This window comes from Drosophila rhopaloa, unplaced genomic scaffold, assembly GCF_018152115.1.
Source record: "Drosophila rhopaloa isolate 14029-0021.01 unplaced genomic scaffold, ASM1815211v1 contig_167, whole genome shotgun sequence".
Lineage (NCBI taxonomy): Eukaryota > Metazoa > Arthropoda > Insecta > Diptera > Drosophilidae > Drosophila > Drosophila rhopaloa.
The window spans coordinates 8,176,657-8,202,841 of record NW_025335047.1 but is presented as its reverse complement, the minus strand read 5'-3'; the positions used below and the strand labels follow the sequence as shown (position 1 = coordinate 8,202,841).

At 40.2% G+C, this 26,185-nt stretch overlaps 5 protein-coding genes across 6 annotated transcripts in view; 2 read left to right on the top strand and 3 right to left on the bottom strand.

Annotated features, from left to right (window-relative positions):
• Positions 1 to 654: 654 nt before the first annotated feature.
• Positions 655 to 3,381, bottom strand: LOC108046411 (serine protease HTRA2, mitochondrial). The gene is made up of 3 exons (XM_017126072.2): positions 2,536 to 3,381; positions 1,960 to 2,474; positions 655 to 1,761 (listed from the first exon to the last, which is right to left on the bottom strand). Exons 1-3 carry the CDS (start codon positions 3,121 to 3,123, stop codon positions 1,596 to 1,598), a joined length of 1,269 nt encoding a protein of 422 aa, XP_016981561.1. The 5' UTR covers positions 3,124 to 3,381; the 3' UTR covers positions 655 to 1,595.
• A 90-nt stretch (positions 3,382 to 3,471) lies between these two features.
• Positions 3,472 to 4,449, top strand: LOC108046431 (39S ribosomal protein L11, mitochondrial). The gene is made up of 3 exons (XM_017126095.2): positions 3,472 to 3,706; positions 3,773 to 4,057; positions 4,220 to 4,449. The coding sequence occupies exons 1-3, from the start codon at positions 3,572 to 3,574 to the stop codon at positions 4,388 to 4,390; spliced, it is 591 nt and encodes a 196-aa protein (XP_016981584.2). The 5' UTR covers positions 3,472 to 3,571; the 3' UTR covers positions 4,391 to 4,449.
• LOC108046420 (ribosomal RNA processing protein 36 homolog) lies at positions 4,388 to 5,470 on the bottom strand. The gene is made up of 3 exons (XM_017126082.2): positions 5,331 to 5,470; positions 4,739 to 5,276; positions 4,388 to 4,583 (listed from the first exon to the last, which is right to left on the bottom strand). The coding sequence occupies exons 1-3, from the start codon at positions 5,394 to 5,396 to the stop codon at positions 4,453 to 4,455; spliced, it is 735 nt and encodes a 244-aa protein (XP_016981571.1). The 5' UTR covers positions 5,397 to 5,470; the 3' UTR covers positions 4,388 to 4,452.
• A 1,718-nt stretch (positions 5,471 to 7,188) lies between these two features.
• Positions 7,189 to 26,185, bottom strand: part of LOC108046396 (cGMP-specific 3',5'-cyclic phosphodiesterase) — a 46,975-nt gene continuing 27,978 nt past the window's right edge. For both annotated transcript variants that reach the window (XM_044458461.1, XM_044458462.1), the window contains 12 exons: positions 23,750 to 24,773; positions 18,916 to 19,180; positions 16,925 to 17,170; positions 16,603 to 16,868; positions 12,285 to 12,365; positions 11,929 to 12,216; positions 11,621 to 11,864; positions 11,431 to 11,522; positions 10,941 to 11,264; positions 9,876 to 10,029; positions 9,564 to 9,723; positions 7,189 to 9,504 (listed from right to left, as the gene is read on the bottom strand). In XM_044458461.1, the coding sequence (XP_044314396.1) occupies positions 8,883 to 9,504; positions 9,564 to 9,723; positions 9,876 to 10,029; positions 10,941 to 11,264; positions 11,431 to 11,522; positions 11,621 to 11,864; positions 11,929 to 12,216; positions 12,285 to 12,365; positions 16,603 to 16,868; positions 16,925 to 17,170; positions 18,916 to 19,180; positions 23,750 to 24,358 (3,351 nt within the window). In that variant the 5' untranslated portion in view covers positions 24,359 to 24,773 and the 3' untranslated portion in view covers positions 7,189 to 8,882. The remainder of the gene's footprint in view (positions 9,505 to 9,563; positions 9,724 to 9,875; positions 10,030 to 10,940; positions 11,265 to 11,430; positions 11,523 to 11,620; positions 11,865 to 11,928; positions 12,217 to 12,284; positions 12,366 to 16,602; positions 16,869 to 16,924; positions 17,171 to 18,915; positions 19,181 to 23,749; positions 24,774 to 26,185) is intronic.
• Positions 10,330 to 10,725, top strand: LOC108046366 (protein new-glue 1). Its single transcript, XM_017126019.2, has one exon. The coding sequence runs from the start codon at positions 10,330 to 10,332 to the stop codon at positions 10,723 to 10,725; it is 396 nt and encodes a 131-aa protein (XP_016981508.2).

Genomic DNA, 26,185 nt, shown 5'->3' with positions numbered 1-26,185 from the left:
ACCCACGACGACAGCAACTGCGGCGATCACCACAAACTAATTGCAAAGTTTAAATGCGATACTTTTATGCATTTTAAATATTTCAATTAGCTGGCGCAGCGAGTGCAAGCGCGGATTGAAATCCGAAATGGAAACGAATGCTCGCCAAGCGGCTGAAATGGCAGAAAGAAAGTGCAAAAAGCGTGGGGCGCCAGCGAATAAAGTAAAAAGTGTTTACACGATCGCAGAAGAGAGGTCCGTTTGCTTAACCCCTTGCCGAGTGAATATTGGCAAATTTATGAACTTTAAGCTGCATTTATGCGTGCGGCTTATAAGCAATAAAGGTAACTTAGTGCCAACAATGTCATAAAGGCCGCTGTCACATAAACAACGACAGCAACGGCAACGACATCGGCAACTGCAACAACAATGGCCGGCCAGTCCGGCGGAATCAATATATGAATTTATATGCAAAAACTAAAAAAGCGTAGCATCGCCAAAAGCGAAAACAAAATTAATAATCACAAGAATTTCACTTTTCACGCAACGACAGCAGCAGCAGCAACAACATCATCGGCATCCTCTGCCTTGTCACCCACAAATAAACCGAAACCAAAGTAAAATGTACTTCAAGATCCGAAGTTTGATTACTCTTCCAAGTTATTTACAAATATAAATTTTAATGGTTTTATTTTGTGTAAGATTCAAGCTGTCTTATAAAAATATATGTCCTTTTTTTATACATAAAAAATAAGTTGAAATAAATTTGAACTGAAATTATATATGTAAGTGCTAAGACAGGATCTTAAAAGTAAAAATTATTTCCCTTGTGTTTGATTCGAAAAGGTTTACTACTTAAGTTGTCTATGAGGAACCAATATACTATTTTTAATATTTCAATACTTTATTAGATCACATCATCAAATAAAGTTTAGAATTAAAATTTTGACAAAAAATCATTTCAACTTTTAAAACACTTTTGAAGTACCCAACCGAGGGTATGAACAGCTGGGGCCAAGTGAAGCGCTGGGAATACAGTTGCATAAATTTATTGAAATTTGCATTTCGGTTTTCGACGTTTTCGCGGCTGATGTTGCTGCCGGCCGCTGTTGCAGCAGTTGCTGCACCACTGCCGAGGTTTGGCCTATAAAAAATATGGCATCGATTGATCGCAACGCGAGATATTTCAATTAGCGTAAATACATTTTTGTCGTTGTTGGATGGGGACAATCGGACGGACAGGAAGATGGAGACACGCACAGCGCCTCATGAAAGAGAAATCGATGATGTTCGGAAATGGACAGACGACCCAATCGACCCAGTCGGAGATACATTTTTGTGCCATACGATGCGTAGATTAACTTATGGTCGTGTCGCTGTTAATAATGGCCACTGATAACGAGCCCGCGATCTATGCAAATTTCCCTACTCGTTAGCCAGTGACAAATATAGGCAGGCACTCGATTTGGAATAGGAGCGTGTGTGTGGTGGGATTGTCAGCGATTTCTTCCCAGGATCGGTCGATTTCGTTTATAAATATATATATATATATTGCAAGTCAGGCAAACACAATATGGTAGTTGATCGAAGCTTACAGGTGCGTAACACCGGTTTCATTAGGGATCCTCTGGCGTTATGGTCACATGCATCTGTTTGACGCCACGCAGGATCACTATATCCAAGGTTTTGCTATTGTCTGCCAGGGCATCGTAGACATCCGAAGAGTTCTTAATCTCCTTTTTGTTTATGTGTGTCACTATGTCGCCGGGTTGCAAGCCGCCACTGGAAAGAGATTTGAGTTAACAGATTAAATAAGTAATAAAATCATTTAAGATCAAATAACAAACTTAAAAAAGCAAGTATGTTTTGTATTTTAAAGAAATAGTTCACAACAGAACCTTTTTGGACTTTCTGTCGGATTTATGTTAAAAGATGTTGAAGCACCACGGATAATACAAACATTTAGCTATTTAGACCCACCTGTGCGCTGGTGACCCCACGATGACCTTCCACACGAGCACTCCGTGCGTGAGGTTGCTGGGCATGTTCTGGCTGCGAGACTTGAGCTCGAACAGGATGTCTGGAGTGAGCGTCAGCATGGTGATACCCATGTACCGCTTTACAGGGTAGCCAGTTTTGTACGCCGAGCCCTTCTTGCGCCGCTCGGCAGCCCGTTCTAGAAACACTTTCACATAGTCGATGGGTATGGCGAAGCTGATTCCTGCAGTCACCTTCATCGAGTTAACCCCAATGGCTTCGCCATCCAGATTAACCAAGGGTCCGCCGGAGTTGCCAAAAGTAATGGCCGCATCAGTTTGCAGGTAGTTAATGTCCCTGTTTCGAAGACCAAGTTCTTGGGAAGCACGTTGCGTGGAGCTGATCACGCCAGCTGTGACCGTGTTGCTCAAGGCCAGCGGACTGCCCAAGGCCACCACCCACTCGCCGGATCGCAGGGTACTGCTCTTGCCCAGTCGCATCACAGACAGATTGTTTACCTGTAGGATTTTTCGGGAAAGGAATTACGATTGAGTCGAAAGAGGGAGTCCAATTTCTCACCTGTATACGCAGAGTGGCCAGATCGGAGGTCTGATCCACGTCCTCGATGGTGGCGGGAAAGGTCCTGCCGTCGGAAAGCCTCACCTGGACCATTGTGTGCGGCTTGTTGATCACCACATGGGCATTGGTCAGGATGAGACCGTTCTGTTCTATGATGAAACCAGAGCCATTCGAGGCGGTGATCGGTTGGCCGCTGAAGTAGTCAAAGTGGCGGGTGTCCTTGATTTCAATATAAACCACGGAATCGGCACAGCCAGCCACCACATCCGCTATAAAGTTGAAGTCCCGTCGACGACCGCTCATTTTGGAGGCGGTGATCGTCGGCGTCAGATCCTCCCGCTTAATAACCATCGCACTGACCACTGCGCCCAGGGAAAACGGCACAAAGAAGCGCACCAATCTCCGCCAGCCACTTTCATTTTGACCGTCATTGTGTCGATCCTGCCCACTGTAGCCATTGGTGTTTGGATCGGCGCTTTTTCTTGGTATTTGGCTGCTCCTACGATTGGGAGCGTGGGTGTTGAATACGGGGAAGGCAGTGCAGCGCCTGAGGAACACTTTCAGGCGGTGGGAACTGCGCAAAGCCATCGGTTTCTGTGATTATTCCCGCGTTTGTTATTGTTATTTAATTTCTCACTTCTCAGCTGGCAGCTGATTTCAATTTGGCACACTGCCACGAAAGCTGCCTGCTGTGTCACCTCGGCTATCGATAGGCGATAGGCAGTGCAAACAGCTGTTTTCCCGCGCTGTTTCTTACTCGCATTAGGGGTGGCTGCTTGGCTTTTTTCACGAAAATTTGGCTATTTATCATTAAGCTCTTATAAAAAATGTCTTAAAAATATTCCGCTGCTGTCATAGTATTACCAGTTAAAAGCCTGCTGTATTGAACATTTTTTTCAGCTAGAACCCTCAACTTATAAACGGTTGTCAGCACTGCCACAGCTGTTTCTGCTGGTTCTTCTTCTTCCCTCTACCAACACATTTCGCTTTGCATAACAGTTGCAGACAATCGTTTAGTTAAAATAAATCAATTAAAATGTCCAAGGCGGCGGGTAAACTGAAATCCCTGAAGAAGACAGTGGATCGTGTGACGCACACGAGCAAACTGAAAACGAATATACCCGCGGGAATGGCCGCTGCAGGACCTCCATTGGGACCAATGTTGGGACAGGTGAACTAGCCGGCTTGAAGATTGATAAATATATAATTTTTATGCTATATCCTATATCCCGCACAGAGAGCTATTAATATTGCCGCCTTTTGCAAAGACTTTAATGCCAAGACCGCAGAAATGAAGGAAGGCGTGCCATTGCCCTGCAGGATTTCCGTGAATAGCGATCGCAGCTTTGATTTGGTCATCCACCATCCGCCGGCCACTTATTTCCTGAAACAGGCGGCGGGAATCCAAAGAGGCACCATGACCCCTGGCAAGGAAGTCGCCGGCATGATCACTCTCAAGCATTTATACGAAATTGCCTCGATCAAAATTCAGGATCCGCCAAATGCCCTTCTTACTATGCAGGTAGGTCTTCCAAAAACATTAATACTTTAAGACTCAAAGTTAAACTCATACCTTCAAGATTCCTTAATTTCTTTCTTTTGGTTCTACAAGCCAATATGCTTTCCGATTGAATCTCTTTCCCAAACTTTTTTTATACAAATTAATGAATCCTTTTATTTTCAGCAAATGTGTGAGATGCTAATTTGCATTGCCCGGACCTGTGGCATCAAGGTGGTCAAGGACATAGATCCGGTGGCTTATGGGGAGTTCTTAGAGGAGCGCAAGATTATTGTGGAGCAGCAGCGGCGCGAGTTGCAGGAGAAGCGAGAGGCCAAGATGTTGCGCACGGGCTAGGTTTGCTGATTAGCACTGTGTGTTTAATTGTTAAAAATACATTTATACTTAAAGTGAAAGACTTATTCTATGCCAATGCGTTTGCGGTCCTTGGCGGCGTTTTTCTTGCGTCTTTTTTCCATATGTTTATTCAGTTTCCCGGTGTCTTTCAGCTTCTCAAATTGGGCCACCAGTTCCTTGGCACGACGCTCCTCTGAAAAGGAATTTATATTGAGCTTGTGTTTAAAAAGCTTTTCAATAATTGCAGGGTTTCAAATCTACGTTTTGTATCATTTGCCTAGAACTCGCAGTTCTATAGTTAGTTTGATATCTAGTATCTTAAAGTTAAAAAAATATTTTAAAACTCACTCTTTGTGAGATAGTGAGGCTGTTGTCCTAGGTTATGCTTCTTTTGAATGCCAGCGCGCTCTTTTTTGAGTTGCTTTTGTTTTGTGTGCCACTTCTTGTCCTCCACATTCTTGTTGATTAGTCGCTGCATGGTGTCCTTTATTTGATGTTTTTCCTCATCGTCCTCCACCTCGTCCAGTTGCTTTTTCAGCTGGCCGACCTCCTTGGTGCGAATTTGGGAGACGAACTGGTAGTTCTTCTTGAAGGATTCTGCATTGTAACTTCCCGATTTCTCATCGAATCTTGGATCTCGAAGTTCTACAGCTTTTTTCCTCTCCACTCTGTGCTCTGCTCCCAAAAATGGAACCTGCCTCCTGGTGCTCATTTCACGGGGTCGATTCTTATTCAGTCGTTTAAGATCGCTTTTGGTTTTGGGTTTTTGGGGTCTTGAACTTTTGGCCCCAAGGACGGCTTCTTTGTAGACCTTGGCGCCCAATTCCTCTTTGAGTTTCATTATTTCCTCGAAGGACATTCCCTTAAGATCGTCACGAATGGCATTCTGAAAATTCTCGAAAATGTTAAAAATTAAGTGCAAACATTTGATTACTTTTACCTGAGTTTCATCTTCACTGGATGCTTCGTGCTCTGAAGCCGATGAGGATTCACTGGGAGAGGACATATCCGCCTTAAATTCCTTTCAAAACTATATTTATTTACTTTTAAAAATTTCACGTGTAGTAGGTTGTTTTAACGTCCAACAGCTGATTGCACACTAGAGATGGCATCGATGTTTTTTCACCTCAAAAAAGGAAATAAAATGGTTTATATACTCGCTACCTGTGGAGTAAGTGTTGGTGTCTCCGCTGCGGGTCGGTGTCTCCGCTAATTTTGATTTATAATTTGATGGACAAATTTAAATATTTACAAAAAGAAAATTGTTTAGAAAAACACTACTATAAATTTTACACTAAAAAATATTCATGATTGGTTTAAGTATTTTTACGCAGTTTATAATAAATAAAAATATTTTGATTTTTTATAATTTATCCACAAACAAGAAAGGAAAGCTATCTTTGGGCGGAGCCGAATTTTATATACCCTTGCAGAATATTCTGTAAATTATATTGGTTGACCATAAAACCCATAAAAAATCCCAAGTTCTTAACTTTACAAAAAGTTATGGCATTTCCAATCGGCCATAACTTTACCAAATATAATCCGATTTCAAAGTGGCATACCTCTAAAGACTTGTGTTTGGATTCTCTAAAATTCTGCATTCAAAATTTTCATTTTAGCGCTGACCCACTTTTTGACCCATTTTCATGTTGGTTATTTCTTAGTTTCCGATGAGTTGCCCAAAGCTGACCCACAATTGGACTCCTAGATTCCATAACTCTACCAAATATAATCCGATTTCAAAGTGGCATACCTCTAAAGACTTGTGGTTGGATTCTCCAAAAATCTGCATTCAAAATTTTCATTTTACCGCTGACCGACTTTTTGACCCATTTTCATGTTGGTTATTTCTAAGTTTCCGATGAGTTGCCCAAAGGTGACCCACAATTGGACTCCTAGATTCCATAACTTTACCAAATATAATCCGATTTCAAAATGGCATACCTCTAAAGACTTGTGGTTGGATTCTCTAAAAATCTGCATTCAAAGTTTCCATTTTAGCGTTGACCGACTTTTTGACCCATTTTCATGTTGGTTATTTCTAAGTTTCCGATGAGTTGCCCAAAGGTGACCCACAATTGGACTCCTAGATTCCATAACTTTACCAAATATAATCCGATTTCAAAGTGGCATACCTCTAAAGACTTGTGGTTGGATTCTCTAAAAATCTGCATTCAACATTTTCATTTTAGCGTTGACCGACTTTTTGACCCATTTTCATGTTGGTTATTTCTAAGTTTCCGATGAGTTGCCCAAAGATGACCCACAATTGGACTCCTAGATTCCATAACTTTACCAAATATAATCCGATTTCAAAGTGGCATACCTCTAAAGACTTGTGGACTTACAAACACAAAAGTTATGGCATTTCGTATCGTTCAGTTATATGGTAGCTATAGGATATAGTCGGCCGATCCGGCACGTTCCGATTTATACACTACCTGCAATAGAAAGACAACTTTTGGGAAAGTTTTGAGCAGATAGCTTTAAAACTGAGGGACTAGTTTGCGTAGAAACGGACAGACGGACGGACGGACGGACGGACGGACGGACGGACGGACGGACGGACGGACATGGCTAGATCGACTCTCCTGGTGATGCTGATCTAGAATATATATACATTATAGGGTCGGAAATGTCTTCTTCACTGCGTTGCAAACTTTTGACTGAAATTATAATACCCTCTGCAGGGGTATAAAAATATACAAACTAAAAAGGGAATTGTTATTATTTTAGTTTGTACCTACCATCACAAACAAACCAGGCATCATATTATAAAATAATGTTTTGGAGTAATTCTCAATGGTGTGATTTATTTTTGATTTAATTGCAAGTCTTACACAATTAGGTAAACAAATGTGAATAAATTGTAAATCGTTGGTGAACAGAAACAAGCAACGAAACTGTCTAGAGAAATATACACAATCAATTGTCACAACTAAACCCAGAAAAATGCTCAAATCGGCTCATAAAGTTATCTGGATTTTGATTTTCAAGCGAGCGGCAGAGTAACTAGAAAAATAGTTTTAAACGTTTATCTTTGTTAATATTCTTATAGCCAAATTTGTTTAGCACACGCAGACCAATGGAAAAAATAAATGAGATGCACTTAAACACGTTAATTCTAAGCAATTCAGTTATAGTTACATTAGTCACATGTAAATATTTCATATAGTTTCCGTATATATTTATATATTTAGTTTATATTTATGCTCTACAGTATATAGTTTTCTTTGTACACGTACACACAGATAAAGTAAACTTCATTGCAACAACTAGGAGAGTGTGGGACCGGTCTATTCGTATTAACCGAGTGCGATTAAATATATGCTAAATGTTTATCGTATTCGTATTTTGTTTGAGTTCGAGTTCAAAAATTGACTGCTGTCTATCTTTAAGCTAATATTTATATTTATACAATCAAACATAGTACGAAATGTATAATTCATTCATATTAGAGCGTTTTAGAGGATTTCGATTTCTCAATATTTGTGCTGTGCTCACAATCGTGTGGGAAATATCATATAATATTGCTATAGTTTGCTAGGTAAATACACACGTCTGTGCATACAAATATTATTTAGCTATAAAGTAGATTTCAAGCCGATCACAGGCGAGGACTAGTGATGATCCCCCCTGATGCCCGATGCCTGGAATATAGCCTCACAAATGCTTAACTAGGGTGTTTCATATAGTATCTCATACGTTTGACTAGCACGATTTGGTTAGGGTAACTAGGTACACGCTTAGCTAGTTGGTTGGATCTACTTAGTTAGTTTAGTTTCGCGGTTTTCAATCACCTAAAAGCGACAGACAGATAGATAGAGAGAGGGGATAGTATCCGACAAAAGGTTCAACCCGGGGGCTTCGCACCTTCGGGACCTTAAATAGATCACATATTTTGACATTCACTTATGCTTAATATTGCAACTGCATTTGCTTCTGCCTAATGCTCATCCGCTTGTGTAGGGATAGTTATAGTACTTAAAACATATATCAAACATATACATATACTCCCGCTTTCGACTTCGATTTCGATTAAATTTGAAGGAGTTCTTTTTGATGAAATTGTACTTTTGTAATATACAGATTTGATGGATATGAAAACAAAATTCGAATAAATAGGGGCCCTTTTGATTTCATATTAAGAAAAAGGTTTTCCAAATAATATTAGTTAGTAAATCATTTTCATAGCTTTTTCATTTCAGAAGTATGTGGTAGAATTTGTTTTAAATTAAATATGAGTGTCAATATTAAACTGAATCGAATGCTATAAAGTATAGTTTCATCAATACGAATGGTATTCAAATTTAGTCGAAATAGAGTACGTCACACTGTAATAGATACAGGTAGAGCAACAAGTTATTGTGAATTTTTCCAAACCGCAAATATCCAATTAGAACTCGGTCAGCCCCCCTCCACACTTTTGGTCAGTCTCACTGGCCGTCGTGCTGGAGGGAGTCGCCATATTCTAATTGGACGGCTTTCGTCATAACAGCGCGCACAGTTTGGAGCGCTTTTTGGACTTGTCCACCATCTGACCGCCGGCCGACGAGGTGGATGACGAGGCGGACATGCGGCCCACGCTGCCGGATGCCTGCGGCTGCGAAGGACTCGTGGGGCTCTTGTCGTCCATGTCCTCGCTGACATGGGACTCCAGCAGTTTCAGAGAGGTCTTTGGCTTCGAGCCATCCATGCTGTTGTAGAGGGTCTTCGAGAGCTTGGAACGAACGGCCTTGCCCAGGGCTCCTGTCTTCTTCATGCTCAATCTGGAGCCACTTCGCTGGTGCTCCGGTGTGTGGCTATCCTCGCTGCCGTGCTGCGATTGCTGATTGCAATTGAGAGTGGTGACTGTGAACTCAATGTCCTTGATCTCCTCATCCGCACAGGCGGCAAACTCCTCCACGGGCTTGTCAATCGTATCATGGTCGATCCAGGTGAGGCCCATCTCCACCTTCTCGGCCAGATCCTGCCAGTTGCGTCGGTTCTCCAGGGTGCCCTCGTAAAGGGGAGTGATCCAGGGGAAGGTGTCGCAGAGCACCCTATAAAGGGGCAGGCAGATCACGTCGATAAAGCCCACCTGCATCTTGGGCAGCTCGTCCTTGCGCTCCCTAAAAATTATATTTATATTTATTTATATTTATATTTATATTTCCTTTACACAACTCACCTGTCCATCATGGCCACTGGTTGGGTGTTGAGCTGCAGCTTTTCAAGATCTCCTTGGTCGAAGAACTCATCGGCCACCAACTTGGCCACTTTGTGCTGCACTTCCCAGGGTTTGGCAATAGCACTCACATCGCAGGCAGTCATCATCATTCCACAAAGTACTAAAGTATAAAGTTATTTGAATAAAAATTATTTTAGTAAAGATACAAATAAAAGTTTTATTGTAGAGTTAAGACATCAAAATTAAAAGGAAAGTATTCTCGAACCAAAACAAATCATAAAAAACTAACAAGTATATATAAATGTGACTCACAATCCTTCTTCTCCTCGCCCTGCCAATCGAATTCGCCATTTTCCACCAACTCAAGAAAGGCGTTCCGTTTCTTGAAGTACATGGCCAAATCGGTGGACAGGATGGCGCTTTCCACGGTCTTCATGACCGAGCGATAGTCCTCAGGTGACAAGGCCTAAAAATTAAAGCAAACACAAAGTTTCCGTTAAGTCAAGTTCGGTTAATAGCTAAGATTAACAATTCTATTCTTAAGTTTCTAAGTTTAAAACACCTGTACCCATGACGTCACCATAGAATAAGACATGTGCTTAAACAAAAGTTCACCATTTATCGCAGTCAAGGTGGACTCAATTCAGACTTATTTTGGCAAACAAAGATTTTGGCTAATTGAAGGTCGGCAACCAGTCTTGGATATACTATAAAAGTGCCACTTTCCCAGCAAAAGGCATATCAGTTTACAATTGAAGCATCCAACATGAAGTTCTCCCTCGCTCTTTTCTTCCTTTCGATGGTCGTTTATGTGGCTCAAGTGAGGACTGCCGATACTGACACTTCCACTACCACTTCCACGGAGGCAACTACTACCACTACCACGACAACGGTCAGCACCACCAGCACCACCACCACGGAATCGTCGACAAATTCAACTACCTCGGATGTTAATAGAAAAATCGTCCGTGTAAGTGGTTTGAAGTTCTCGGTGAAAAGAAAGATCAATGTCGGAAACTTAACCAGTTCCTCGACCAAATCCAAAAGTATCCGCGCTCGTCAAGCCCGCCTGAATGCCATCAAAAAGGCCAAGAAGGCTGCTGCAAACCGAAAACTCAACAAGAAGTCCAAGAACCGTAATTTCCGCGTTTTTCGTCGATAGACTAAGTCAAGTTGAATTTTTGAGAATAAATCGTTAACAGTTATAGCCAAAACATAAAAGATTTAATACATTTCTGGGCCATTAGATGAACTATTCTGAGAAGAGGGTTTGCAAGGCTGGTAATGTACTTTTATTCTACATCTTATTTTAAGTTATGCAACTACCCATTATAGTAAATTCCATATTTAGTTAAAAATCTTGGGGCATTCCCTCACCTGAAATATGTTATTTCCCTCCGAATTAAGGATCATTACGCACTGATCGAAGTGATGGTGCTCCATTGTGCTAGTTGTGTACAAAATGGCCAACGGAGATTCCGTTTTGGTCTGAAAGGCGTTGTTCGTGCCACGGTGATCCAAGTCATGGCACAAACAGGCCACCAGCAGGCCCAGGATCTCCAAGTCCGTCATAAACCGCTCCATCTTGCCAGTTTTCAACATGGCAAACATTGTCTGGGCCACGTTAAGTGCATGCCGCCAATTGTGATATTTCACGGGGCGATAGTTCTTCCGAACACTCAAAACCCAACGGCAAAGGACCTTAAAAGAGATTATTATAAGCAAAGAAGAAAATAATTAAAGTATTTTTGAATACTAAAATGGTTTTATACGCCTAAATAATACTTTTATAGAAAAAGGGGTAAACAAAGTTATTGCAAATTGTTAATAAAACGAATTTCTAATTTTCTTTAATTTATTAGCTTACATCATAAGGAATCTGGAATTGCGAGACCAGATTGCACTGCATAAACATGCGCAGCACTGCACGGCAAGTATCATCGTCAACTAGTTCAAAATCTGGAATGTAATAAAATTAGGTATAAGTTTTATTTATTAATGAACCCACTTTCTGATGATATCCTTATCAAGATAAATATAGTTTAGCATTTACTTACCAGTAAAGGTAAAACTATACAAGTTGTAGGACTCCGCCTCGGCAATCGCGTCCTGGGTGAGCTTCTCCGTCTGATCCTGGCTGGCGGTGGCATGGTAACTGAGGCACTCGAGGGCCACCTTCTGCTTGGCCATCAGCTTGCAGGCGTTCTCGTACATCTGGGTGTTGTGAATGCCCAGACCGCAGAAGATGGCAAACGCCTCGAAGATCGAGGCATCCGATTCGGTGAAGGGCACGCCATTGGCCTGTTTTAAACAGTTTTCAAATGTTATTAATTTCTATCTTTTAATTATAATAAATAACACTCACTTTGTTGATAAGCTGGGCGACGCCAATCACCTTCTTCTGGGCATTCATAATTGGCATACAGAGGATGGCCTGGGTGCTGTCGATTTCGTCCTCGGCCCGAATCTGATTGTGATCCCTGACCCACTCGTGGACATCGCAGATGTTGACTGTTTGTCCGGTGGTGGCCACAAACTGAGCAATTTGGGCCAGCGTCGAGGAGCTCAACTCGCTGACAGAGGGTCTCGAAACGTTGGCAGCCTGATATTCCCCACCAAGTTCGAATAGCACAGTGAAACGATTGCGCATTTTCTGTCGGATCAGATTAGTTGGAAATTAAAAATAACCAAATCAATGGCGTGGAATCGAATCGGACTTACCTTCTCCTCGAAACTATCGGCGGACTTGATGGCGCGGGTGGCTGGCTGATTGGGCTTCTCAATTATCTTCTCCAAATGGCTCTGCGGTGAAAGGGGGAGAGAAAAAGCAGAGGGGACATTAAGTGGCTGCCACTAATGGAGCTCGTAACGGTTTTCCCCCAAGCCGCCAGCTTGTTGATAAATTGCAATGCACCGTCGCACTTCATCCCCACACTTAGAAAATTAATGCAGTTTCATAAAAATACCTATTTTTTGTAGGGAAATGCCGCTTTAAATCTTTTAACAGTTTTTAATTAACTTTAATACTGCTATATTCCCTTAACTCTTTTAATGTTTTATTCAACACCCAAAATTTTTCAAAACTTAGAAACTTTAAAAATAAGCTTAGCCAACATATTTAAAAAATGTTGGGTAATTTTGTGGTGCATGTTTTCTTCTTTTATAAACCTACAACTAGTGCTGCATTTAGACTTTAATTCAATTTTATTACACCACATTTACCTACTACCTTAAAAAAACCTTTTTAGAAAACGTATGTATTTTGTATTTAGTTTGGGAAATTATTTTAACCTATTTTCCCGCAGTGCAGCAGTAGTCCGCAGCCAGCCAACCCAAAGCACCCACCCCACACTTCCTCCCGAGCATAATTAAGCTGACATGTTGCACATGACGGGCATGTCAGCCAAGTTTTCCGAGTCCGTCCGGCGCAACTCAGTTGGTCCTGCCCCTTTGGGCCGGTTTGGCTTTATGGGCTAATAAATTGGCCATTACAATTACATGCATTTGCAATATCAGCTAGCAGCTGATAATGGCTAATTTGGCCCTGGAAATTTACCGAATAAACAATCATCGTTGTCAATGGAATTTAATTGGCACATTGCTGTGTCCAGCTCATATTAAATTAATAACAATATCTGTGGGAAATGAAAGCTTTTGTTTAGTTATATTTGTATAAAGGTCACTTATGTCGATATCGATGGCCGTTGGCTACAAATTAATGCAGCGTGCAATAATTTAATGAGATGCATTCATCAAATTGGTCAAGCAAAATATCTTTCATATATGCCAAAGGCCAAACCATCTGTTTTACTCCTCTTACGGGCAATTGCATTTACAATTTTAATGCGTAATTCCTCGAGGAATATTTTCTGGCATTATTCATGCGACCTGTTGGCCAAGGTTGAATATGCAAATCAATTGCACACGTGTCCATCGTTCAGAGAGTATGTTACACATGTTATTTTATACAAAGACTCTCCACAGATTCGGGAAAAATAATTGTTTTAAATTGATGTATACTCGACTGCTATTTGTAGTGTCTTTGAAATAATTAGGCAAATATTACTTAATTATTTTAAACTTAATATTTTTATTATAAAATTCCAATTGTAATGATTAAAATGTAATCTTTAAATGTATTCCATTCTCAAAAAAAATAGCCTATTGAATGTAATATGCTTCTTTATTAAATTTAAATGTACGTGCGACTTACAACACCACTTTGATTAAGTAGTGATAATTGTTAACTGGTATAAATTACCAAGATAATAATTGATATCAGATAACTAATAAATAGGTCGGAGATATTGTTGCATTGTTGTCTCCATTAATCTGTTAACAGTCAGTTTAATTCTAACCTGTTTTAAATACTAGTTAATTTATTTGCAGTTAAACGAGAGTAAGAAGAATTTCATAAAGGGCGTTTCAATCATCAGCCCCTGAATAATGACAGGCAATCAGCCAAACTTGAGCCCAAATGAAAATTGCCCAGACTTGGACATAATTTTCTTCATTCCCCCAGGGAGCTTTACCACCTCGCTGTCACAATTCCACGCAATGGCTGACACTTGTTCATTCCCGAATTCCCGCTACGTGGAAACGCCCACAGTCGTGTCCCAAGGAAACATAATGTAAATTGCACATTTTAATTTCCTTTGGGTTGACAAACACACAAACAAAATGGCCGCCGCGGTGGCGTTTAAACAATTTAAATAAAACTGACAGCCGCTCAAACAAGGATACGAATTCGAAGTGAGGGGGATATGCCAGTGACCGCAGGAACCGCAATGTATTACTTTTTATTCACGTGCCATTTTAAGGCGACCATTGCCGATCGCTTTTACCTAGCAAGTCAAGTGTTTGGACAGCATTTGTTTTTCTGTAGATTCATTTTAATTTAATTAAATCGATTTTATTTGATTTGAGGTGAGACATGAAGAGTTCTTTTTAAGATGGTTGGATTGGCACGATGGTAAATATCTAATTTAATATTACCAATAACAACTTTTTCTGTAAGAAAAAATGTTGAACCATTGAAACTGCCGCTTATTTAATTGCTTCAGCTTAATAGTTCAGGTTTTGTAATGGATATACAGTTATTTTATTAACCTAGATATTCATGCTGAGATTGTTCGAAGTATGCCCAAATGCACGGGTGGATTGGGGGGTTAAACTTCGGGTGATAAGGTATACGAAATTGGTACAACCAAATCCTGGATCCGCCACAGACAGGTGTTAGTTACCCTCATTCCGCACAAGCAAATATGTATAAATATAAAAATTGTAGACCCCTTTTTTTTGCAACAGATGCGCCCCTGGTTGTGCTGGAATCTATTTAAATAATATGGAACTCATAATAAATCTGCATACCAGGGCAATGAAGAATACAAAATTAGCTACAAGACAACTTCCGGCAATTAAATTGTATTAACAACGCCTTCAATGGTTTATATATCAATACTTGTTTTTTCCTTGAGTGTAGACGACTTTTCTATAAAAGCCCTAGCCATTGCTTTCAATCAAATCAGTGTGTAAAAGCTTTTTAAGGTGATTGTTGTTGAAGTAGAGCAAATAAATAGGATGCTAACGTTATACTTGTTCTTGGCTGCCGGATAAGCTTTTTTGATATATTTCTTGTGGAGTCAGCGCCGTTTTTATATGTTAATGCTAAGGTTTCCCGGTCCCAAAGGGTTACCCATTCTTGGCAGTTCCGTGGATAACTTATCAACAAACGTAAATGCCAAGCACCAAAGTTGATAATATAATATAAATTTTATAAACCCACCGCATCAAAAGGTGAAGTGAGATTTCGAACCAAGCATATGGACAACTATGGATCAACAATTTTAATTTGGATGGGACCAGTGCCGTTTTTAATAACTCGAGATCCAAAGATCGTCGAGGATGTCTTTACGTCTTCTGATTGCCACAATAAGAGTCCGCATATTGCTAATGCAATAAATACTTCCCTGGGATTTGGACTCTTGTCTTCTCAAGGTTCTGAAATAAGTGAATTATTTGAAGCTTTCCAATTGAAAATTTACTTTTTGTTAAGACCCTGAGTGGATTGAGCGTCGTAAACACCTAAACCCATCGTTTAAACAGGATCTCCTACTCAGTTTTTTTTCCCATTTTTGATGCCGAGACGAAAAACCTTGTGTCTTTGCTGGACAACTATGTCGATCAGGGTGAAAAAGATGTCCTTCCAGACATTCTCAGATGGTCGTTTTGCATAGCCGCTCGTAAGTTGTATTATATTATTACTGCATTATACTTCTATTTGTTTCCCAAAATCCTGAACCTCAGAAACCACAATGGGCACTGAAGTTAAACAAGATGAACACTATAAAAACGGTACACTCGTGGAAAGCTTTGAATCGTAAGACAAATCCAAATAACTATACTCTTATTGGATTATTAATAATTACAAATATGTGAGCCCCTTTCAATCCTTTGTAGCCTTATAAGTCTAACGACACTGAAAATTATAATGCCCCTGGTTCAAAACAAAATCATTTCCAACATTTTCGGTTTTGAAAAGAAACAAGCAGAGTATTTTTCGGAAATTCATAAAAAGTTGGACAAATGTGAGTAAAGAATGTCTGAATTCGAGAATTCCTTTTTTAACCCTACTTGGTTAGGTGTTCAAAATAAAATAATATAAATATATTGTTGTTTCTTTTCATCAATACTAAATTTATATATAATTGTAATATGATATCTAAAATTTGTATTTTCATATTGTCAAATAAGCCATGTCTATCCGAACGCCACGAAATTTTTTAAAATCAAATTTTTTCTTAAATCATCGAAACGGAACAAATAATAATAATTTAAATGAAAAGAAAATAGTAAGTTTTGTTTTTTAAAGCCGATGTTGACTTATTGATTTAATACAAATTGATTGCCACCATGGATGGGATTTAAACCCTATTCTTAAAATCTGTTTTTTTTCGTTTTTTCCACATTTGACCGCAATATTTCATAATTGACCTTGTCATTAAAAATCTAAATATTTTTCATAGTGTAAGTCTCTTACCGCCTCACAACAGTCGAGGTCCACCAAGAACACCGAGCACCGTTCGCATTTGAGGAGTTCGCGGGCCTCGGTCATAATTTTGGTGACGAGGCACTCGAGGTTGTTCTGCTCCTCGAAAATACTTCGCGCCAGATTGAGGAGGATTTGGTTGCGCCGGTACTCCTGGACGGACATCTCGAAGAGCTGGGCATTCTGGATGCCAATCCCGCAGAAGGTCAGATAGCGACGGAAGATCTCCACGTCGTGCTCGTCGAACTCCATGCAGCCTAAAAATTGATGAATATTTAATGATGGATATAAATGGGGGTCAATAAATACATACCATTCGTTTTGTTAATAATTTGCGCCACGCCTATGATGTCGCCCTCGTAATTGCAAATGGGCATGCAGAGGATGGCATTCGTCTTGTAGCCGGTCTTCAGATCGATTTCGCAGTTGAATCGCGCATCCTTGTAGGCCTCCTTGATGTTAATCATCTGCTTTGTCTGGGCCACCATTCCTGCGATTCCGATTCCGAAGGGAATGATTATCTCCTCACCACTGGCCCGAGTCACCGCGTCCTTGAGTGCTGCAATCAAACGAGATTCAAATTCGACTCAATCAAGAGGAAACGCAGTGCCAAAAAAGTTATCACAAAGCATGAATAAAATTCTTGAATTAGGAATGCTTCATTCGGGTCACTCACATCTTACTGCAAGACCCCACGCTTTTTAAATTGCAATCAGGCTTTTGTAACTATTTATAGTTTTAAATTTACTCAAATTAAGATACTCAATGGTTAATACATGCATATTTAAAAATACAAAATTTAAAAATTCACATTAGATTTTAGTAAAACTTTCAAGTTGGTATTTGTTGTAAGAAAACTATTTTATTATGATTATAATTGAGAAAGTATAAATAGGCTTTTGAGCACTTTTGAACCATTTAACATTTTATAAATTGGTAATGAGGCTACAATTGAAATTTAAAAACGTTGTACCTTTTTCCAGAAACCGGTTTTAAATTAGTTCAACCGTTGCAAAGCGTATTAGGAGGCAGATAAAGCCCGTCGTGCATCTGAACACATATTAAATTTATAGGCAAAATATTCACTCTGCCATGCAAAAGATACAAGAACACAGCCCACGCAGGGGCACCGAAAAAAGAGAGAATAATATATAAATAAATAATGACAAGGCACCCGAAATCCGAGGGCAAGAAGTCAAATGTGAATTTGCATGAGCTCGCCGGTCCCGCCTCAATCATAACACACAGTGGCTCGGCTCACTTGAATCCGTATCCGTATTCGCATCCGAAAGCGTAGATATGTATCTGTATCTGAGGGCGCGCCGCTGCCCGCTCCCATCAGCCGTTTCCCAGCTCTAATCTTTCTCGCATTTTCCCCACTGAATTATGTAGCGGAAGCGGTGGCTTTTACTCACGGATCTGCACCAAAGATTCATTACGAATGTAACGCACTTCCATATGAATATGTTTGGCTGTTTGTTTGTGGGCAGAACCTGTGGGAGCACGTTCTCCGAAATAGATGCTATTTCACATTTGGAGGGGGTCTTTTAAGTATTATAGGGTTCACGGGCTGCCAAAAACTTTTAATGCCCTCTTCCGTTTCAGCTTAATTTCGCTAATGCGTTCGCCGCCCCTTTTGGCCAGAACACGAATTATTTGCCCGGCCGCTAATGAGTGTCAATTTGTAAATGTCCAATGGGTCGGCCCTTTCACAAGGCCATAAACATTTTTAAAAACAGCTTAAAGAGTGGACTTTAAGAAATAGGCATAAATTATATTAAATTGAATATAAGCTTAAACATAAGCCGAAACATAAAAGATGATTTTACACAAATTTAGCCCCAGAAAATGATTAGATTTATCCATTGTAAAATAATACTTTCCACAGCATGCACTAGAAACAATAAAAAAGCAAAGACATACAATTAAAATCCTCAAAGTTTTTATGTTTTCCTCTATCTTGATTGCTTTTGCAAATTTTGAGCCTGTTGTTATGGTTTTTCCCAGTCTATCTGGCTTACAACAGAATCCTTTCATTTTTGCTACCTTCACTTTTGAAAACCCCTGAACACTTGACTTGGCTTATGTATACCTTTATCCCATTTTTCATTCATTTTGGCTTCCTTCACTCATTGTGTTGTAGTTCGCATGTGCATTGTTCACCTTAATTAAAGCGGGATTACCAGTACCACCAGGATTTCGACCACAAACAAGCACATTTACAACACCCACGTGTATGGGGAAGAAAATTGGCAATGGAAATGCAAAATTTGGCATTTCCATTGCAGTGGGCAGTGCACTCACCTGTCTTCTGTGTAACATCGAACAGCTTGGCCACCAGATACTTGTTGGTGGGCGTGCCTTTGGCCAAAAAGAGTGAGCCGCGATCCGCGTGGGTGAGCAGGCCGACATTGACCAGAATCTTGTGGCACAGCACGTCGATGTCCAGTTCGTTGGCCACGTCGCGAATCAGTTCCATGAACAGCTCGCCCTCGTCCAAGTCCATCAGATGCCTCCGGCTCTCGGGAAGCGACGATGCCGAAGAGTTGGAGAGGCTCCTCGGTGATTTCTGCCAGGGAAATTGGTGGAGAAAGGAGAAAGCGTACACCATAAACGTTAATAGAAGGCTTAGATTGAGACCGAGCGAAAAGAATAGCCACACTGCAGAATCTTTGGTATTTTAGAAAATATTTTTCAATCTTCAAAATGTTGTTATTTACGATTAACAAATGATTTTTTAATCTCTGAGCAGTTAGCTCAGAACTCTATTTCCCACTACAAGTAAACTTAGTTTGACTGTAAATCATATATTTTTACAAAAATACTAAATAGTTGAGTAAATTTTATTAACCTAAAAAACCTTGGAAAGGATTTTCTACCTTTGTAATTATTTTACTCTTTCTAATCCTTTCTTTTAAAGATTATATATTATATTTCTACAAATTTATAAACTATTTTCTAGAACATTTTGTTTAGAAAACCTTGTACATATTCTTGAGCAGTGCAAGAACGTGTTCGAGCGGTAATTGAGTTCTGTTGCTTGGCACGAGGAAGTAGAATAATTTCGCCATTTAATTAGTTTCCATATAAATAGGTATATTAACTGGCATTATTATGCAGCAGGACAAGAGAGCATTTTAAATATTTAACAGTGTATTTAAGGCAATAACGGCTATTGTCTCTACTCACGTTCCATTATTTCTGTTTTCGATTTCTGGCCGTTTAACCCGCCTCCCCCCGACTTCATTGGAAATTAACTGGGTCCGGTTCAAAGGGTGACTATTAGCAGCAGTTGGCAGTTGTGCCTTTAAGCGGCTCCCCAATTCCATGAATCCTCCTCCGCAGGCAATGTGGTAATTGAATACCGAAAATGGCCTCTGGCCCTGAATCCCCGATCCTGACCTGTGCGTGCGAGTGGCCAATTAACCGAACTGGGTGCTGGGCATATTGCGTGCCTTCTCCCAATCCTTGTCCTGGAAACAGGCCATCCCACTCCACAAGTCCTGCCACCCACTCCCCTATCATTTTTACTGACAAATTAAAGCAATTTACTGAACTGGTGCTGCCTTTTCCTGTATCAACATTACCATGTAGCACAGGGCCAGAAATTTTGATAATTACAATGTGTGCGAAAATAAGTATTTCACTTGTAGAAAATTATTTCGGTCTTTTTCATAGTTACCGTAGTGTTGTTGATATAATCAAACTGGGTTAAGTTAAGGCCTAATATTTGCCCAAGTGTGAAATGGTATTTGTTTAATTCCTAACTTTATAACCGATACATTTTTTATTTATTATTACTTCTATTTTTAGAAATGATTAAATGAATTCGTTAATGTTAACTAATTTAAAAATTCTGGTGTTGAATATTAAATTTAAATTTGAATTTCGGAAGAAAAATAATGTCATTACTTCAGATCGATTTATTTTAATGGCTTTTCTTGGGTCTTCCATCACTTAATGAAGGCCCTTTTTTATGATGATAAAAAGGAAAGATAAATTAAGCAATTAAATGCCATTAAAATTCGTTCGCAGTCTGTAGAAAAAGAAAAGACTGTCAAAAAGACGTCAACGAACAGAGCGTAAAACAATGTTTGCCTTGTTTGGATTGAACGGAAAGTTAGAAAAACAGTTTTATTTGTGTTCGGGCGGGAACAATGCAAATTCATTAAATAAAATGCAGACAAATAAAGGGAAATAAAAACAAAGCAAAGCCAGTCAGAGCGTTAAGTAAATTTGAACTTCAGTCAGTGGCATTGGGTATTCCGTTCCCCTGAAAAGAACAATAAAATCAACAAACGCTGTTGAGTACTCGTTCTGTTTTTATTATTGTTCTTTTTTTTTTTGCGCAAAAAGAAAGTGAAAACATGAAACAGAAATGACTCTTAATGGGAAAAGCGTCCTGCATGCCATGTAAATTTCAGTGCTATATACACAGCTACCGATATAAATGCGGATAAATATCTGGGTCTAAGAACTGCCAATGCCCTCAACGGGGATTGCAGTTTGCATTGCGTAACATGCACTTAAATAAATTGACAATATCGACAACAAAAGGGGGAAGGCACACGTGCTGTTCACCTGCTGCAAAAAATTGCACTCACTAAGCCATACAATCGCTGAAAGGTCTGAAGGACTGACTGCTGCTTGTTTTACCCAGGACACTGGCCTAGTTTTCTCCATTTTCCTTTCCTTTCCTTTACACACACACACACACCAGCACTGGCTGAAATAATTTTCCACTGACTTTTAGTTTTGATTCACAAGTGCCCAGGTGAGTGCCGATTTCCATGTGCGACTGAAGTGCACTTCTTGTTTTGATATTTTTCTGTTTTTGTTCAACCAATTGCAGTCAACGAGCAGTTCAAGTTGTGATCTAACATACTCGTAATTTGGTTGGATGTTTCAGAAATGTAAACATTCGAGATACGCATTGCACCACTAAGTTCTCGATGGCAGTTTTTATCGAGTGTGCCAAAAGAGTTCAATGAGTCTTCGAGTTCAAGCCCCTTAATGATGGCCATTATCATGGGCAATCAAATAAACAAGTAAATAAATTGCAAGTAATTGAGTAAATAGAAGGGCTTTTCGTTATAAAAACATTATTTACCTTAAAAATAGTTTCAAGCGAATTATATTTCTAAAATTATAAGAGTTCTTATATATTTATTAGGTTTTATATGAAATATACATATTGATCTTAATATTTAAGACCATTGACATTTTAAAAAATGTTTAATTTATGAAATAAGTAAAAATACATTTTTTAATTTGTCCAAAAAAAAACACCACGCACGAAACTCATTTAGCGAAACGACCATTTTCTCGTCGACAAAGGTCAAGCCAATATATTCTACCGGATTTTATTTTATGTTTTGCCCCAAAATGGGGGGAAAACTGAAAAAATCAAATAAAAGTTAATTGAAAAATACTTGACGGCAACGTGTGAGGTAGCAATTTAAAAACCTGTCGGCGGAGGAGCTCAATAAATAACCAATAAATATATATAGCATGCTTTTTGGCTGTCGATTGCTGGAGGATTGGAATCGAGTAATTTTCTTTTTAGGGCCTGAATTTAACATAAGTAGGAGGTTGGGGGACGTGAAAGGCAACACTGCTGTGGAAATGCCACTCCGAATCTCTGTGGCTGTGTGTGTTTTTCCAATTAGCAAACTTCACACGCAGCCAGACAAGAAAAGACAAGCAAAAGCCAAAGGAAATTTGTGAAAATATCAATTTAGTTAATTCGCTCGGCGAGAAGGCGAGCAAAGTTAAATAAAAGCGGAAATCCAGCGCGGAGCAGCAGTGCCAAAGTAAAACAAAACAGGGCAAAACAAAGCAGGGCAAATACAAATAGCAGCTCAAATAGTGGCAGGCGGTGGGCAAATAAAGCACTGACTAGTGAAAGGCTGATGGCTAAGTGCTGGGACCCAATGCAATTGCCACTGCCACTTGCCAACTGCATTTGCACTTTCACTCGGTTTGGGTGAGAATTCCAGGTGCTGGGGTGGAAAACATTAGCAAGGCCGAAATAGATTGAATGGATTTAATGGCAGGAGAGACCACCTAGAAGCTAAAATTTTATAGCAAAAGCTTGACTTTCTTCGTTCCACTGATTTGAAGTCACTTGAAAATGATTTTATTAAAACTATCTGTATTTAAGACTGAGTTTCTGAATTAATTGTAATATTACATACTTAAGGACACATTTTAAACGTACACAAAAATTAAAACTATTTTTGGGGAATTCAACCACAAATTTTTAGAGGTATGCCACTTTGAAATCGGATATCTGTAAGAAAAGTTATGAGTCTTGAAGTGCAGGCTTAGGACCCTTTTCTGAAAAGCCATTTTTCGAAAATTTGAAAAGGGGTTTCATCAAAAAAATGACAAAAAATCGACCCTAAATTACAAATCAAGTTTTAAATGCAGTTTTTTAAAGAATCAACCCACAATCATTTAGAGGTATGTCACTTAGAAATCGGATGTCTGTAAGAAAAGTTATGCTCTTAAAAGTGCAGATTTTGTGCTCTTTTCTGCACAGCCATTTTTCGAAAATTTTGAAGGGGTTTCATCATAAAATTGATTAAAAATCGGCCTTAAATTACAAATCAAGTTTTAAATTCAGTTTTTTAGAGAATCAACCCACAATCATTTGGAGGTATGCCACTTTGCAATCGGATGCCTGTAAGAAAAGTTATGCGCTTAGAAGTGCAGGTTTTGGAGTCTTTTCTGCAACGCCATTTTTCTAAAATTTGGAAAGGGGTTTCATCATAAAAATGACTAAAAATCTACTTAAAAATACAAATCAAGATTTGAATGCAGATTTTTGGATAAACAAACCACAAACATTTAGAGGTATGCCACTTTAAAATCGGATGTCTGTAAGAAAAGTTATGCACTTTGGACTCTTTTTCTGCAAAGCAATTTTTTCGAAAAATTGAAAAGGGGTTGGTGTTTTTCAAATACTTTCTCGATTTCTCTCTTGGATGATTAGGAATATACATACTTTATAAGGTCAGAAATGTATAAAGAAAATATTCTAAGGGTATGTAATATAGGATATAGAAGGGTTTTTTTGCAGTTACATAAATAAGGTTTCAGTAATCTCGTGCTAAAATGTATTTATTTAACCAACCTGCTGCACGGTGGGCGAGGCGGCCATCCACTGCTGGAAGAGATCGGAGGTGACCGAGGGTCGCTTGTGCGGCTTGCGGTTCTCGATGAACTCCTGCAGGCGGCTGAGGGCCTCGGGAGGAGCCCTCTCCGTCAGCCACTTCTCGAAGGCCTCCGGCTTCTCCTCGAAGAGTCGGGCCACCTCGTCGACATCCTGCTGAGATGTCGTGGGACTCGGCTTGCCCAGCCTCTCCTGCTGACTCGTTTGGGTTTGGACACTGGCTTGAGCTGGGGACTGCGATGCGGATGGGGCAGGTGCCATTAACCTTGAGGTGGCATCACTTTCGCCACCCGGAGATCTCAGCTTGGTTTCCGAACTGGGATTTATTGTGGGTCGATTGTTATTGCTCTGCCGGTGATGATGGTCCAGCTTGGCCTGACTGCCACCGGAGCTGCTGGAGGGAATTGGAGGGGATGATCCGCCAATTGCCGTTGACGTGGCCGTCTTGTTGGCGCCATTGGTCAGCGGCTTGGACACCGAGGACGCCGACGTTGTGGCGGCTGTTGTGCTACTGGTGGTTATTTCAACCGGAGCTGCGGCGCCGCCAGCTGGCGATGACACATCTGTCATGTTGCTGCTGCTCACTGTGCCGTGTATGAAATCATTGCGGGTGAAAATGGGGGACACCTCCTCCTCCGCCGCCTCACTCTTCTGGTCGTCTCGTTAGCCAGGCTCAGGATCCTGCTGCGTCCGCTGATTAAGTCACGTACTCTCGCCCACTTATGGGGCTCGAGGTCCTGGCGTCCTGGCGTCCTGGGACTTACGCGGCCGACCTGTTGCTCTCCACACTTTTGCCACACTCCCCTCTTGACTTTAATGGCCAGGTGCGAGGATATGGGGTAATTGATGATGGCCCAGACTCACCGGCCGGTTAGCCGCCAGATTTCACTTCATGCACGCCTGCCCTTTTGTTTGTCTTTTTCGATGGCCTTAAATGCGTCCACTCGCCGGTTAACAGTTGATTTTCCCCTTTGATTGAAGCGACCTGCAAAAAAAGTAAAGAGACCGGAGAAAGTTACTATTTGATGGCGGATTAGGGGCCAGCTTAAATGGAACAAATGGAAAGTTTAGACGCAACTTTGCCACATTGCCACTTGAGACTAATGGCGGGCTGCCATTAAGGGAATCGCTTTCGAAATTCTAGATGAGCAGGGCGTGGTCTCACCCAGCCATTAACTTTGAGTGCGGAACGCGCCTGGCAGCGGAAGGTCCTCCCACGTATCTTCTTATCAGTTGCTTAAAAATTAATGAGTTGCCGGGAAGTTTGCCAAGGATTTTAATGGAGATTTTTTAGGGTAGTTCGACCTTGCATTTATAAAGATAATTTTAAATGTGTGCAAATGTTAAAAAGTTGAAAGCTTTTTATAAACATTGTAGATTAAAATGGTATATTATAAAAATGATTACCATTCATCATTATAAACCCGATATGTATAAAGGTATTATATATTAATTTAGATAAACTATACAAAAATTAAGAAAAACGGTTTGCCAAAAAGTGTCGGAAAATAAATATCACAGTTCGCACCCATTTTGGATTCCGGATCTAGATTTTTCTTATTCCACTCTTAAGTGTCCTTTTCGCCTGCCTTTTCAATTCCGAAAATGTGAATGTATCACATGGAATTTATTTGCGGGTAATAAATTCGCTGATCCCCCTGCAGAGTGGAGAAATCTCTTGAAATCTCGACCCGAATGCGGAATGGAAATAAATTTAAATGCTTCAATGGGACACAAATTTATGACCCCCGGTTGAAAGGAAGGGGCAATAGGTAATTTCAGCTGACGTCAAATGCAAAATGCCAGGACTCGAAAGGCGGTTTGCATTCACATTTCCGAGAGCATAGCACCGCAAACAAAAAGGGAAAATGTTTAAAATGAAAATGGGAAGGGGATGTGGGGGTGAAACAACGTTGCCATTTGTGCGCATTTGCATTGAAATGGCCCCTCGACATTTGCATGGTAAACACTTTCGGCGTTTGCCACGTGCCACCTGCAAAATGCAACTTGCATCGAAATATGGTGTATAAAACCGAGCCAATCTCATCTGCTCCGTCATAAAGCAGCATTAAAGTTTGCCAACAGTTTTGCTCTTAACATGCAGTCTAGTTCATTTTCGGTCTGGGACTACATCCTGCCAGCATCCTTTGTCCCTAAACCTTGACCACCGTTGACTTTGCATGCAGACTGCACTTGTTTGTCCTCTCCTCGGACATAAACAATGGTGTTTGGAATAAAACACACAAGACCAGAAGAAGCGCCCAAGAGACCCACAACAGTATCCAGGACTTTATCACGCACTCGTTTGCAATTTAAAATTGGGTAATAAATTCCTGAACTCCGCTCTGCAGATGGGTTTAGTGCTGGTGTTTGTCCTGATGTCCTGGGGTGGCCAGT

What these genes read in the sequence shown, in the direction of transcription:
- LOC108046411 (XM_017126072.2), bottom strand. Translation starts at nt 3,123, where the DNA reads ATGGCTTTGCGCAGTTCCCACCGCCTGAAAGTGTTCCTCAGGCGCTGC. An exon ending in TGGCCACTCTGCGTATACAG is followed by an intron (nt 2,475 to 2,535) that starts GTGAGAAATTGG and finishes AAAATCCTACAG; the next exon opens with GTAAACAATCTGTCTGTGAT. An exon ending in GTGGGGTCACCAGCGCACAG is followed by an intron (nt 1,762 to 1,959) that starts GTGGGTCTAAAT and finishes ATCTCTTTCCAG; the next exon opens with TGGCGGCTTGCAACCCGGCG.
- LOC108046431 (XM_017126095.2), top strand. Translation starts at nt 3,572, where the DNA reads ATGTCCAAGGCGGCGGGTAAACTGAAATCCCTGAAGAAGACAGTGGAT. An exon ending in TGGGACCAATGTTGGGACAG is followed by an intron (nt 3,707 to 3,772) that starts GTGAACTAGCCG and finishes TATCCCGCACAG; the next exon opens with AGAGCTATTAATATTGCCGC. An exon ending in ATGCCCTTCTTACTATGCAG is followed by an intron (nt 4,058 to 4,219) that starts GTAGGTCTTCCA and finishes TTTTATTTTCAG; the next exon opens with CAAATGTGTGAGATGCTAAT.
- LOC108046420 (XM_017126082.2), bottom strand. Translation starts at nt 5,396, where the DNA reads ATGTCCTCTCCCAGTGAATCCTCATCGGCTTCAGAGCACGAAGCATCC. An exon ending in CCAGTGAAGATGAAACTCAG is followed by an intron (nt 5,277 to 5,330) that starts GTAAAAGTAATC and finishes GAGAATTTTCAG; the next exon opens with AATGCCATTCGTGACGATCT. An exon ending in GCCTCACTATCTCACAAAGA is followed by an intron (nt 4,584 to 4,738) that starts GTGAGTTTTAAA and finishes ATTCCTTTTCAG; the next exon opens with AGGAGCGTCGTGCCAAGGAA.
- LOC108046366 (XM_017126019.2), top strand. Translation starts at nt 10,330, where the DNA reads ATGAAGTTCTCCCTCGCTCTTTTCTTCCTTTCGATGGTCGTTTATGTG.